The 14,027-nt window shown below is 40.8% G+C and overlaps 1 protein-coding gene across 4 annotated transcripts in view; it reads right to left on the bottom strand.

Annotated features, from left to right (window-relative positions):
* Positions 1-1,730, bottom strand: part of RTN4 (reticulon 4) — a 67,170-nt gene extending 65,440 nt beyond the window's left edge. Inside the window, exon 1 of one of the 4 annotated variants that reach the window (XM_065891183.1) lies at positions 897-1,730. In XM_065891183.1, the coding sequence (XP_065747255.1) occupies positions 897-1,458 (562 nt within the window). In that variant the 5' untranslated portion in view covers positions 1,459-1,730. The remainder of the gene's footprint in view (positions 1-896) is intronic. The other 3 variants (XM_065891186.1, XM_065891185.1, XM_065891184.1) reach the window with 3 other exon arrangements.
* Between the last annotated feature and the right edge of the window lie 12,297 nt (positions 1,731-14,027).

Here is a 14,027-nt window from a genome sequence, read left to right as displayed (position 1 = left end):
CGATAGGGAATCCACAGGTTTCCCCTTCTTTAGGAATGTCAACCATTTTGCCTTTTCCTTTTTTCTCTACGATTCAATCACGACGCCTTAATAGGCTAAACCTGTCCACCCTAACAGCAATTCCCCTGACCCTGCGGCAGAACCCCTGGCAGCACTGCGCCCCCTCGGAACACGACGCCCAGGTCCTACTTCCCCGGCTCGGTTAAGCCGGGAGGCGGGGAGAGACGCCACATCACAACCCGGTAAGCTGGGCGGTGGCAGGCCTTCGCCAGAACTCCTCTCCCCAGTTCTCCACGCGCCACGCCACTGGAGGCGCTCTCCCTTCACTGCAGTCGGGTCAAAGTGGATGTTCTCCACTGGACCAGCGGGGGGAGGGGGGGGATGAAGCGCATGGGGCCACCCAAGCCGAGGGAGGGTTGAGGGGGGCCAGAGGTGAATGCAGGCAAAGACCAACAGCAAAACTGCGTCTTTTCCCCAGGAGCAACCCAGACGGGTAGACAAAAGATTAGGCCACCAAGGCCTTCCATCCTCACCCCGGAACCGAGCCAGCCCGATGAATCCGCACCCTTAGTTCCTCGATACACACCCAGCTCCTGCAAGGGGTGGGTTCCTAACTTCCCGGACGCGGTGGAATGGAGACCTGAGAGAAGAACCTGGGAGCGGGCGGGGTGCACTTGTTCCCCGACACCCAGACGGACAATAAAGAACAAGCCCGGTCTTCCTCGACCGCCCCACCCTGCTCCCCGCGGCTCCCACCAGCGGGGGCGCCTTCGCCCCGAGGTCCGCAGACAAAGCCCCTCCAGGCGGAGAGGAAGGCTGGGCGCAGGCTTTGGGGGTTGCGCACAAAAGAGGGAGGGGCGCGAGGGGCGGCGCGAGGCGAAGGGCGCGGCACTCACCCACTGAGCCGGAGGAGCCCCTGCGTTTGGGCGCGGCCGGCGTGGAGGGGGGCGCGGCGGGGGCAGGGGCAGCCGGGATCCACGCGGGCTCCGCCTGAGGGCTCACGTCGGCCGGGGGAGGAGGGGGAGGCCGGGCTGGAGGCTCATCGTCCTCAGAGAGCTGGGAGGGCGAGGTTTTGGTAATGGAGGGTAGGGAGGGCGCTGGCTCCGCCGACGACGCGGGGCTCGGGTCCCAAGACGGCTGCCGCTCCGGGGCGGCGAGGGGCGCTGCCGGCAGGGGCCCCCGGGGCGCCGGGGGCACGAAGTCATTGCCGAAGTCCAGCAGGGGCGCGCCAGCCGGGGTGGCGATGGCGGCGGGCACTGGGGCCGCCGACAGCGCGGCGGCGGGCTTCCTCTCGAGCACCTCCAGCTCCTCCAGGTCCTCGTCCTCGTCCTCGTCTTCCTCCTCCTCTTCCTCTTCGTCCTCGGGCTCCTTCACAAACTGGTACTTGAACGCGGGCTGAGGCCGGGGCGGGCTGTCCGAGGACGAGGAGACCATTGGCGACTGGTCCATGTCTTCCATTGCTGGCGGGGAAGAGATGATGCTGCAGCTGCTGCCTCCGCGGGAGACGCTTCTCCTCACAGCCGCGGGCAGTTATGGGGGGTGGGGAAGACTGAGAGGGGCAGGGCCCAAAGAGCCGAGGGACCTGCAGTGGCGACGGCTCCCGGAACAATGAGACTGCTCCTCCTGCCTCCGCGCCCGTGATGCGCCACCCGCCCCGTCCCCAGTTGCCGCCGCCGCCGCCGCCGCCCAGACGAGCGAAGGAGAGAGGCCAGCCGACTCTCCGCCCAGTTTGGCGTGACTCACCCTCCTGCCAGGGAGAGGCAGGCACTAACGCGGGAGGAAGCGAGCCAATCGGCTAAGAGATAGAGTTGACGGGCAACCAGCCGGCCCAACGGAAAAGGAAAAAGACGCAAGTGGGTGGGTGTTACCGCACTTCCTCTCTTTTACCGGCCAGGCTGGGTTCGATGGGCGGGGTTTGGAGCTGGGAACCCCACAGTCCGCCTAGGGTAGTTGAGGGTCGAACTGGGGGTGGGGCTAGGCCTTGCCCACAGCTGGAGGTCAGTCTGTGTAATTAGAGTACTGGGAAAGCGAGCCGGCTGCCTGCCTGCCCTGAGGGGTCGGAGACGCTCCTGGCGCGCCACCGGAAAGGCGTTATCTTGCGGACTGGGAGTGGAAACTTTCCTCCCGGGAAAGGAAAAATCCCAGAGCGCAGAAAGGTACCAAATAACGGGACCGTGGAGTAGCCTTAAGGATTGAAGTATACGTTAACTTTTAGATTTTGATATAAGATTGTCTTTTTTCAAACTTAAATTCCCAAACCACCTTATCACTACTACCATCACCACCTTAAAAGAAAAAATAATATTTTTGACAGTTTTACAATCAGTCCCAGTCTAAACTGCGGATCCTGGATGACGTAGGCAAAACAGCTGGGCTGGACGATCTAGGGACTGGGGCAGACCATTTGAAAGTCTGCTCATCTCCTTCAAAGAGGGTTTTGGGATCTGCCCGCTACTGGACTCTTACTTGGTAGAAGGATGAGTCACCCAAAGAGGAAGGGGAGAGAGGAAAGTGGAAAGAGAACGATGCCTTGGAGGGCAAATTTGATTCACGTTATATTTCAGTCACTTTAGGCTCATGAGTCAACATTTCGGATGATTCAGGCCTTCTGGGAGTCAGGAAGCCAAATACATACTCATTTCTTTGGTATGCCAGAATGAGCATAATCCCCATTCCACTTTTTCCAGAACTGGAGGGTTTAAAGAAAGTGGTTGCAGAACATTTGAGTATCAGCATCCAGAGGTTTAGAGATCCTTTTTATCTTTCTGATATACCTTTCAAAAATATTCCCTTCCTGCCTAATCTGGAGGCCCTGGAGAGAGGAGGTTAGCTTGCTTTCAAGTTGCTCACAGTCTAGGCCTGCACTGTTCAATACCTTAGTCATTGGCTACTCCTGGCTACTGAGCACTTGAAATGTGAGTCATCTGAAATGAGATGTGCTGTAAGTTTGAAATGCACACTAGATTTTGAGAGTTAGTACAAAAAAATTTAAATATCTCAATTTTTATATTGGTTACATGTTGGATTGATAATATTTTGGCTATACTGGGATAAATGTAATATATTATTAATTTCATTTGTTTCTTTTTAATGCATCATCTAGAAATTTTTAAATATATATGGCTTATATTTTATTTCTATTGAACAGTGCTAGTCTGAATTGACGATTAAGAAATGTTGATTGGGACTTTCCTGGTGGCGCAGTGGTTAAGAATCCGCCTGCCAATGCAGGGGACACGGGTTCGAGCCCTGGTCCAGGAAGATCCCTCATGAGCAACTAAGCCCGTGCGCCACAACTATTGAGCCTGCACTCTAGAGCCCGCGAGTCACAACTACTGAGCCCACATGCCACAACTACTGAAGCCCGCATGCCTAGAGCCCATGCACCACAATAAGAGAAGCCACCGCAATGAGAAGACCACGCACCGCAACAAATAGTATCCCCCGCTCGCCGCACCTAGAGAAAGACCATGTGCAGCAACAAAAATCCAATGCAGCCAAAAATAAATAAATTTATTTTTTTAAAAAAAAGGAAATGTTGATTGCCATGGGGAATCATGGGTTATTTAAGCAAATTCTTAGCTCCAACTAATTAATATTACCCTAGGCTCAATTTGGGTATTAAAAAGGAAAAGCAGGGCTTGGGGGGAGGGACGAGGGACACAGAGGTGGAACACAGGAGATTTTTAGGGCAGTGAAACTATTCTGTATGACACTGTGATGATGGATACATGACATTTTACATTTGGCAAAACTCAGAACTGTACAATACAAAGAGTGAACCGTAATGTAAACTGTGGACTTTAGTAATATATCAGTATTGGTTCATCACACCAATGCAAGATGTTAGTTATAGGGGAAACCAATTGGGAGGTGGGCATGGGAGTGTATAAGAACTCTCTTTAATGTTCAGTTCTTCTGTAAATGTAAAACTAATAAATAAACTTTATTATTTTTTTTTAAAGGAAAGGTAGAACAAGATTTCCTGGCAATGTTACCTGATCAGGTTAGTTATCAACAATACATTCAAGACCTGACTTGTCGGGGCTTCCCTGGTGGTGCAGTGGTTAAGAATCCACCTGCCAATGCAGGGGACACGGGCTCCAGCCCTGGTCCAGGAAGATCCCACATGCTGCGGAGCAGCTAAGCCTGTGCACCACAGCTACTGAGCCTGCACTCTAGAGCCCGCCAGCCACAACTACTGAAGCCCGTGTGCCACAACTACTGAAGCCCGCATGCCTAGAGCCTGTGCTCCATAACAAGAGAAGCCACCACAATGAGAAGCCCTCGCACTGCAAAGAAGAGTAGCCCCCGCAGGCCGCAACTAGAGAAAGCCCACACACAGCAATGGAAGACCCAATGCAGCCAAAAAATTAATTAATTAATTAAATCTATTTAAAAAAAAAGAAGACCTGACTTACCAATCCCACAGAGATGAACTGGCTTTATTTTTAGAAAATTGTTGTGAGTTGCTTTGAGTTTGTTTGTTTTTAGAAGGGTTGGGAAGAGTAGGAAGAGAGAAGTGTTAGTGTAGAATCTGGGGGCAGGAGGTTAATGCCAAAGTAAAAATTTTTAACAAAACAGATTCCTCAATAATAACTAAAACAGTCCTGTTTCAAGTATTTGTCAAATATTTGTCAAAAGTTATCAAAAACATACACAATTTTTCAACTAAGTCCATACATATACAAAAATATACTAGCAAAATTCTATGGTATGAACTTTTCTATTAAATCACAATTGAGCCATCAGCAGTTCAGTCTTCCCCATACCGTTTTTCCTACTGTGATTGTTCTGAAACTCCTTAATGGAAAGTTTCACAGGGTTTTAACATATTAATTGTAAGTTGCTTATATGATATTTCTGCATTCGTATATCTCTGTATCTGCTATTACTAAAATAGTCACAAAGAAATATCTTTAATTTATTAAAATTGTCATAAAAGAATGATTACAGAAAAGTGGTAGATTTATAATTTTAATAGTAAATAGCATTAAATATTGAGGCAATAATATAAGCACTCTCCTCTGACACAGGAGAAAAATAAGAATTTTATATTGTTATCTCAGTGACTTCTAAAAAATTAAGTATTTGATGGATGAATAAGAATAAAGAGCTTATCCAGTGTTCATAGTATGGTCAACAAAGCATAAGGAAAGGAGAATGTTACTGCTATACCAGAATTAAAAGTAGTGTTAGTGACACATTAGGGTAACTAGATGTAAATACCACTCTCACTAACAAGAACATTCTTGTAGGTATTTTGAAATGGTTAAAGGAAGAGTATAAATTCTAGTTCATAATAATAGAAAATAATTATTCAATGAATTATCTTTGAAATTATCTTACCAGATGTAGAAATTTAAAGTTTCCAGTTACAATGGGTTAATAACTGTTCTCTCTTAGAACATTAAAAAATATCCATTCAGGCTGGTGGAATCTCAGAGTTGGAAGAACTCTGGGAAATCAGCTTGACCAATCTCCCTCCCATTACAAGAATTCCCTACAGAAGGTTTTTTAAACTTGGCCATCTGTGGTAGATTAAAAATGGCTACAAACTCTGCAACAACACCTATCAAGAGGTTGGGTCAATTTCCCCATCTCTGGATCTGGCCTTGTGACTTTTTTGTCCAATAGAATATGCTGGAAATGTTCCAAGCTTAACCAGCAGAAGTATTACAGCTTCCACGCTCTCTCTCTTGGCATGCTGAGGCCCCAGATGACAGACATGGAGAGAAAGACCTAGCCGTCCCAGCCACAGAGCTGATGTCCCAGAAATATGAGACCATCTCAGAATGAATGTTCAGCCAACCCACAGAATCATGATAAATAATGAATCACTATTTTAAACTACTACCTTTTGGGATGGTCCATTACGCAGCAAAAGCTAACTGAAACATCAGCCATGTTGTGCTTCCATTATGTGCTTAATTCATTCATACATGATATGTATATATACATTGTGTATTTACTCTGCACCAAGCACTGTTCAAGACTCTGAACAACGGCACTGAACAAATCAGACACAAATGTGCATGAACACTTTCAGTAAAGGGAGACTCACTACTTAGGGAAATAGCCCATTCCATTTCTGTAGTAGTATACCTTATTGTAGAGTGTCGAGTTGACACCTAATCTGGTATACATACATAGAACAGGTTAATTGTCCTTGCATCATGTATGCCCCCTGAGAGAGTTAAAAGCGTGGGATGGGTGTACTCTTGTCTACATACTGTAGGATGTAGACTGGAGAGAAGATTCAGCAACCATGGGAGAAAGATGAAAGGTAGATTCCTGACAAATCTGTTTCAAGAAGCTGTGCATCACAGCTTTTTTGCCGACAGAGAAAGACTTGCTTGTGTTCAAAGAGCACCAATGAGCTACGTTCAACCTTTGTATTCAAAAAAGACTAAAACATCATTTTGGCACTCTTAAGGGAAAAATTAACAGCTTGCTATGTCATTGTCCCTACCATTTCACTGGGATTTTAGATTTCATGAAATGTACCTTTTTGTGAAATGCAGCTTATGGTTCTGGCTAACATCTTGACATACACTAAGTTCATCTGTAATAAGAATAGACATATAAATAGTATAAGATCAACGTCTTTGGCCATGCTGGTTATACACTGACAATTAGAGTTGGACCTAAAATTAAAATTTCAAGTTTCAAAGAGAAATCATATAATATGCAAGTGAAAGTCGTAAGGCCCAAAAGGGTCCTCTGTGTTAATACTGCATTTCCTTCCTGGTTTAATATGCATCATTTCTCTGGTGATATTTATTTTGATTTAGCAAAAAAACTATTTTTGATCAGTTGTTCTAAGTATCACAAATCCAAGCAAAGAAATTCCTAAACCATCTTAGAGAAATAAAATCTGTCCTCATGAGGAAAAAAGAACTACAAAGAAGAGTTTACAAAATTATCTGGGTTATAAATAACTCACTCTAATAGGTATCCCACTCTTCCTAATTCCTAAACATTGAGGTATAAATTTTGTTATTTTATTGTGAATGGAAATAGAAACCAGGTGGTCACTAACTTTAAAATAAACATTATTCATTTCTTCAACTAAAATCTATTGAGCATCTAACACATTTCCTAACATCAAGGAACATATAGTCTAGTTTACGTAAGAATATATAGGTATATATACATATGTGTGTATACACATTCATATGTGTGTGCATGTATGTATGTATATACATATGTGTATGAATATATATTACATGTATCAATATATAATAGAGAGAGGGAGACAGACAGACAGACTGGTCTAAGTGAAACATAACTATTGCTTATAGTTCAGGCAGAAGTTGATGAAAGCCTAAACTAATAGCATAGGAAATAGGAGAAGATAAATTTGAAAAACATTTAAGTTGAATTCATAGAATTTGGTGACTAATAGGATGGAGAGGCTGAAGAAAGAGAAGCTGATTCTAAGGTTTAAGTTTAGGTGACAAGGTAAATTGGTACTGCCATTATTAAAGAAAAGAAGTCAGGAGAGGAGCACAGAATGGGTGAGTAATGCTGGGGAGGATATAATGACCTAAGTTTTTAGATACAATGAACTTGAGTTGCCTGAAGAACATTGGAGTAGTAGAAATAATCAGGAGACAGCTGGAAAACTAGGGCTGGAGCTTAAATCTAGTCTGGAGAGCAGGTAGCTAAACCTGTTGGTTAGGTTTCATGGGTAAATATTTGAGGAAAAATGGTGGGGTAAAGGAGAGGATGGCCAAGCAGGTTGGTGGATACTGTCTACTGCCCATGGGAGAAAAAGGCCTAGAGTAGAGCCCTGGGAAAGATCAACATGAAGTATCTCTGGACGTATTTGAACAATGTTATTTCCACTGATCCTTTTCTTTTCCTAGACAGTACAAATCAAAACAAAACAAAAAACTCCAATAGGTCCAGTTTTTAAATAGGCGCTCATTTTGTTTTCTCTATTCACCTTAAACTCAGAACTCAAAATAATATTCCAGTAAGTGCCCAGTTTAATTCTATTCAGCACTAAGTAATCTATAGTAATAGGGGCAGCACCAATAATTTAAGCCTCAGATAATTCTTAAACCCTCATTAAACTGGTAACTCCAGCCGCTTAGCCAATAACAAGTGGTAGAATTGCCTGGTAGACTTTTGCCTCTTTCTGTAACTAACCAGCCACTAATGAAGATGCTAAAGAGAAGGAAATGGCTGAAAGAAAGGCAATAAGAGATTAAGCAAACTCTATAAATTACAAAGTTAAACAATAAATGATTCTTTTATATACTACTTGTATTTATGAGGTATATGATTTTTTTAATCAACAGATCTATATTGCTCATATTCAACTTTTTTTCTACTTTCCTGAGAACTGAGAAACACATTAATCACTGGAAGTGCTATAGTATATTACCCTGCATGTGTCTTTTTTGAAATTCATTTTCCTTTTATTACTACAAACTTATTATCATCTATTATTTCCATTTTATCTGAGTTTTATTTATTGTCCGGAGTGGAAATTTTTCCTGTCAGGTGGTAAAAGTAATGTTGTAAATCACTTATGAAATGATAAATACTATTTACTCTAATGAGTTAAATATGGTGTGTCATTCATTTCCTCTCCCTCCTAAAACCCCATTAAAATGTCAGTAAAGCAATAAAAATGGTATTAACCAACAAAGACAAAGAGAATAACAGAGGAGACAACAGTGTATAAAATATTTCAACATATTTTTGGAAGACAAAGCAGATAGAGGAGCAGTTACTGATTTAGCAGACTGTGAAGTTACAACCTAAACACCTCTCAAGGGGCAATATCAACTAGAAGTAAGTCATTTTGTGCCATAGAATCCTTGAGATGCTCAGCCCTTGGAGGTGCTAGTATTGAAAACAAGTGGATTAAGTAAGAGAGGAATCCTCAGCCCCTTTGTCCCCTTCCTACACCCAGAAAGCCTGCAGCAAGGCTTAAACATATCACCACTGCCCCACTATCACTGCTCCCCCAGCCCCTGCTGTCCCCTATACCTCATTCTCCTCCAGAAAGGAAATTGGAGAATTCATTTGTGGAGAAACAAAATGGTTCCAGTGAAAATTTCTCAAAGTATTGGCATTTGGAGTACCCCAGTAAAAAGACTTGATGAGCCCCACCTGCCCCCTTCTCCCCACAAAGCTTCCATCCATTTTTTAAAATTCTCTACTCTTAAACATAAAACAAAACACAAGAACCACCAGTCATTTCACAAAAATCTTGAATGGAAGCTAAAAATGAAAATAAACAGAAAAAGAAACTTGAGGGAACAGAGGCATACAGAAAACAGAAGAAAACATCATAGAAACTTTAATATTTACAGGGAGATAACAGCATATATCATTCCATAAAACAAAAAACAGAAATAACAAAAATGAAAAAAAATCAAAGAACATGAGTGGGTTCACAAATTAAAACCAATTTCACGTTCATAGCAGCATTATTTACAATAGCCAAAAGGTAGAAACAACCCAGGGTCTATTAATGAATGAATGGAAAAACAAAATGTGATATATACATACAATGGAATACTATTCAGCCTTAAAAAGGAATGAAATTCTGATACATGCTACAACATGGTTGAAGACTAAGTGAAATAAACCAGACACAAAGGAACAAGTAATGTATGACTCCACTTATATGAGGTACCTAGAATAGTCAAATACATAGAGACAGAAAGTAAAATAGTGGGTACCAGGGCTAAGGGAAGGTGGAAATGGGGAGTTAGTATTTAGAGAGTATTTGGTATACACAGAATTTCATTATGCGATGATGAAGAAGTTCTGGAGATGGATAGTGGTGATAGTTGCACAACAATGTGAGTGCATTTAATGCCACTGAACTGCTCACTTAAAAGTGGTTATAATGGTAAATTTCATTTTACTACATCAAAAAGATTTTAATTGCAACTTTAAAAAATTAAAGTGTTGGAAGTTACATTTGTAAAAGTTCCCAGGGAAATAGAAAAAAGAACGAAAAGATGTATTAGTAACAAACAAATGGAAATTGAAGTATTTTCTTTTTTAAAAAAAGCAACACCATTTACAATAGCCTCAGAAAACATGAAATATTTAAGGATGGATTTAACAAAATATGCCCAAGACCATTACACTACAAACATTGCTAGAGAAATTAAAGAAACTAGAAGGACTTCAACTTGACTTCAAGATTTATAATAAAGCTACAATAATTAAGACAGTGTAGTACTGGCATAAAAATGGACAAGTAGATCAGTGGAACAGAATACAGTCCAGAAATAGACTCATAGACCCACGTATATATAGTCAGGTTTTTACACTGGTGTCAAAGTATTTCAGTGGGGAAAGCATAGTCTTTTCAACAAATTGTGCTGGAAAAATTGGACATCCATATGCAAACACACACACACACACACACACACACGACCTTTGATCCTTATCTCACATCATAATAAAAAAATTAGTTCAAAATGAATCATGGACATAAATAGAACAGTCAAAGCTACAAAATTTGGCAAGAATACATAATGAATGTTCTTGCAAGTATAAAATGGTACCACCAATTTGGAAAATCATTTGGTAATTACTTATAAAGTTAAACATACCTAATGATATGACTCAGCAATTTTACTCCTGGATATTTATCCAAGAGAAATGAGAACTGGAAACAACCCAAACGTCCATCAACTAAGAATGGATAAACATATTGTGGCTTTGGAATCCTACTCGGCAATAAAAAGGAATAAACTATTGATATACACAGCATGGAGGAAACTCAAAAGGATTATATTAATGAAAGAAGCAAGACACAAAAGCCTCCATACCCTATGATTCTGTTTATGTGATTCTTAAAAGGGCAAAACCACCAGGGGCAGGGGGAGGGGAGGGAGTGATTGCAGAGGGGACAGGGAACTTCTTGGAGTGATAGTGTTGATGGTTACACGACTATATACGTTGTCAAAACTCATTGAATTATATGATTAAAATGAGTGAACTTTGTTGGATAAAAATTATATCTCAGTAAAGCTGATTATTTTTCTTAAAAAAGACAAAGATGTAATACAGAAGACAAAAGATGAAAAAGCTAGAAGATAAATTTGGGAGGCCTGTGAATCACTAATAAGAGTTCCAGAAAGAAAGAACAGAAAAAACACGGTTTCCTGTTAACCTAATTTGTCCTCTGGGAAGGTGAACTTGCAGTATGGTACTTCAAGCTCCATGACAGAGCATTATTTAAGAGTTTACATTTTAACTGAACCTTATAAATGTGTGCAGATTTTTCTGGGTGTCAATAAATGTTTTAAGACTATTTCTTAAACAATTTTCCTTCTCTAAATCACCTTCTATCTCTATGAAATTGATAGTGCTGTAAATAAAACTAAGTCTAGCTTAAGTTGTTATTTAGATCTTAGAATTGGGGCTAGTTGCTGTTTTCAGGTGACTATGTACTGTGCAGTTTTTTAAAAAGAAACTATTATTTAAAATGAATGTTTCCTAAGCGTATTGTGCTTTCATTGCTGAACCTCTGAAACCCAGCCATTAATCTTTTTTTAAACAGCTTTATTGAGGTATAATTCTCATACCATACAATTCATGCATTTAAAGTGTACAACTCAGTGCCAACTATTCTTCACCTTTTGCACAAGTTTTGAATAAGATATGGAAGAAAATACGATGTGATTCAGTAGAGCAAGATTCTAGATCCCCAGCTTGGTGACCTTCAGGAGCCTCTGGGCTTCAATATCCTCATCTGTGAATCAGGGGGTTAAACCTAATGACTCTCTCACTCTGATCTACCTTCAAAATCATTTTTTATTGTTTATTTTTAGCCTTTAATTTCTCTCTAGTGCCAACATCAAATATTGGGATAAGTAGCTCAGAAAGATGTGTTTTACAGTAGAAGAGTTGCAACAATGCTCTGAATTAAAGATGATGCCGGCAGATTTATTACAGCATTTGGAAGTCTTCATAAATGTAACGAGATTCTTTAGAGCCTTTCTTGAAAGAAGACAGTTTCCTTTTATACGTTTCAAAGTAAGAAAAAAAAGAGAAAGAGGATAGTCACATGGTGTGTTTAACTTAGATGAGCTTCTCTTCTAACTCTATCTTTCTCATTTCTGAAAGCAAATATGAAAACTAGGTAGAAAGTTGAACCGGCTTGGAAACATATTCAAGAAAACTATATTAACTTCAGTGATTCAGCCAAATATCTTAATCAAAAATATAAAAAACATTGCCTTCCAAGCTTTTGCTGAAGTAGAAAATGAAGAGTTCCCATAAAAGCCTGGTTGACATGCAAAATTTTATCACTGCAGATTTTAATAGTATATTCCTTCATTTGTTTCTTTTCTCTATTTCAAATAACAAAGGTAAAGTTACGTTTTTAAATTAATATGCCTATATTCCTAAAAAGCTTACAAGGGATTTCTTAGTAACTAGATATTGCTGTGGGTTGAATTGTGTCCTCCCCAAAGATATGTTAAAGTCCTAACCCCAGTACCCCAGAATGTGACCTTACTTGAAAATAGGGTCATCACAGATGTAGTTAGTGAAGATGAGGTCATAATGGAGTAGGGTGGGCCCTTAATCCAATATGATTGGGATCCTTTTAAGAAAAGTAGAAGACAGAGACACATAGGGAAGACAGCCATGTGAAGATGGGGCAGAAATTGGAGTCATACTGCCACAAGCCAAGGAACACCAAGGCTTCCAGAATCTGGAAGAGGCAAGGAAGGATTCTAGAGGCTTTGAAGGGAGCATGGCTCAGTCAACAAGTTGATTTCCTACATCTAGCCTCCAAAAGTGTGAGAGAATACATTTCTGTTTCTTTAAACCACCCAGTTTGTGGTATTTTGTTATGGCAGCCTTAGGAAACTAGTACGAACATAGCCAAATTTTACATGCATGCGGATGTGCACACACAAAAAGAGAACCCTCATTTTAGTCAAATTATTGGATTTCAAAAAATCTAATATAATCAGTATGAACTTGAGTAATTAATTAAAATAATGCATGATGCCTTATAACCTTTACACAATCTCTTGAAGACATTGCCTTTCTAAATTTTGTGTTATGTAAGGGAACTAAGCTGAAAAAAAGGAAAGGAAAGGAAAGGAAAAAGAAAAGGAAAAAGGAAAGGAAAAAAAGGAAAGGGGAGGGGAGGGAAGGAAAGGGGAGGGGAGGGAAGGGAAGGGAAGGGGAGGGGAGGGAAGGGAAGGGAGGGGAGGGGAGGGGAGGGGAAGGAAGGTGTATTTTTCCAAGGGAGATATAACACAATATCTCTGAGAGAGGCAAGACAGCCTACTCAAAGGATAAAAACTCAGAAAACAGCTACAAGAGAACTATTTCTAAGTCGGCAGCCAAGTTACAGCATTTGTTATTACTAAACCATTTGAGTCTCAAAGGAAGAATTTGAGACAGTAATAACTTATTTCATAATTTTATGATGAAACCTACATGGAAAATTTTCATAAACAGCTTTAACTATGAAAATACTGAACAAGGAAGTGATAGACAATTTTTCTTCATGTCCTTTGTTGCTAGATTTAGTACATGTGATTTCTTTTATTTATTTATTTTTTTGGAGAAAAATTTTAAACTTCATTAAAAGATATTATAGAGACAAAGATATGAAGAGTTATAAGAAGATTCAGTATCATAAAGGAGGCAATTATTCCCAAACTGATTAGTATGATCAAAGAAGTTCAAATCAAAATCACAAAACTTTTACATGAAACTTGACAAGGTACTTTGAAAATTTACATAGAAGAACAAATAGTTGAGAATAGACTCTCTCAACTCGCTTCCCCTATCTAGCTTGGTGAAACCACAAGCTCAGTTAAATCCAAACCTGCTTTCTCTATTCTTGCACCATCATAACTTAAAGTGGCTGGAGAAAAGCATACAGCTCTGCCATCCAATCTGAATTTGTATTCCTCCTCACTAATCTCAAATGTACCCTAACTCGATATGCCAGTCATTATGTATGTGTATATGATTTTATTGGAAATCTCTCTGAGAACATATTTAGGGAGTCATGA

The sequence above is a fragment of the Phocoena phocoena genome, chromosome 14 (genome assembly GCF_963924675.1).
Source record: "Phocoena phocoena chromosome 14, mPhoPho1.1, whole genome shotgun sequence".
In the NCBI taxonomy this organism is placed as follows: Eukaryota; Metazoa; Chordata; class Mammalia; order Artiodactyla; family Phocoenidae; genus Phocoena; species Phocoena phocoena.
The sequence above is the reverse complement of the archived record's forward strand: the minus strand, read 5'-3'. Positions and strand labels throughout refer to the sequence as shown.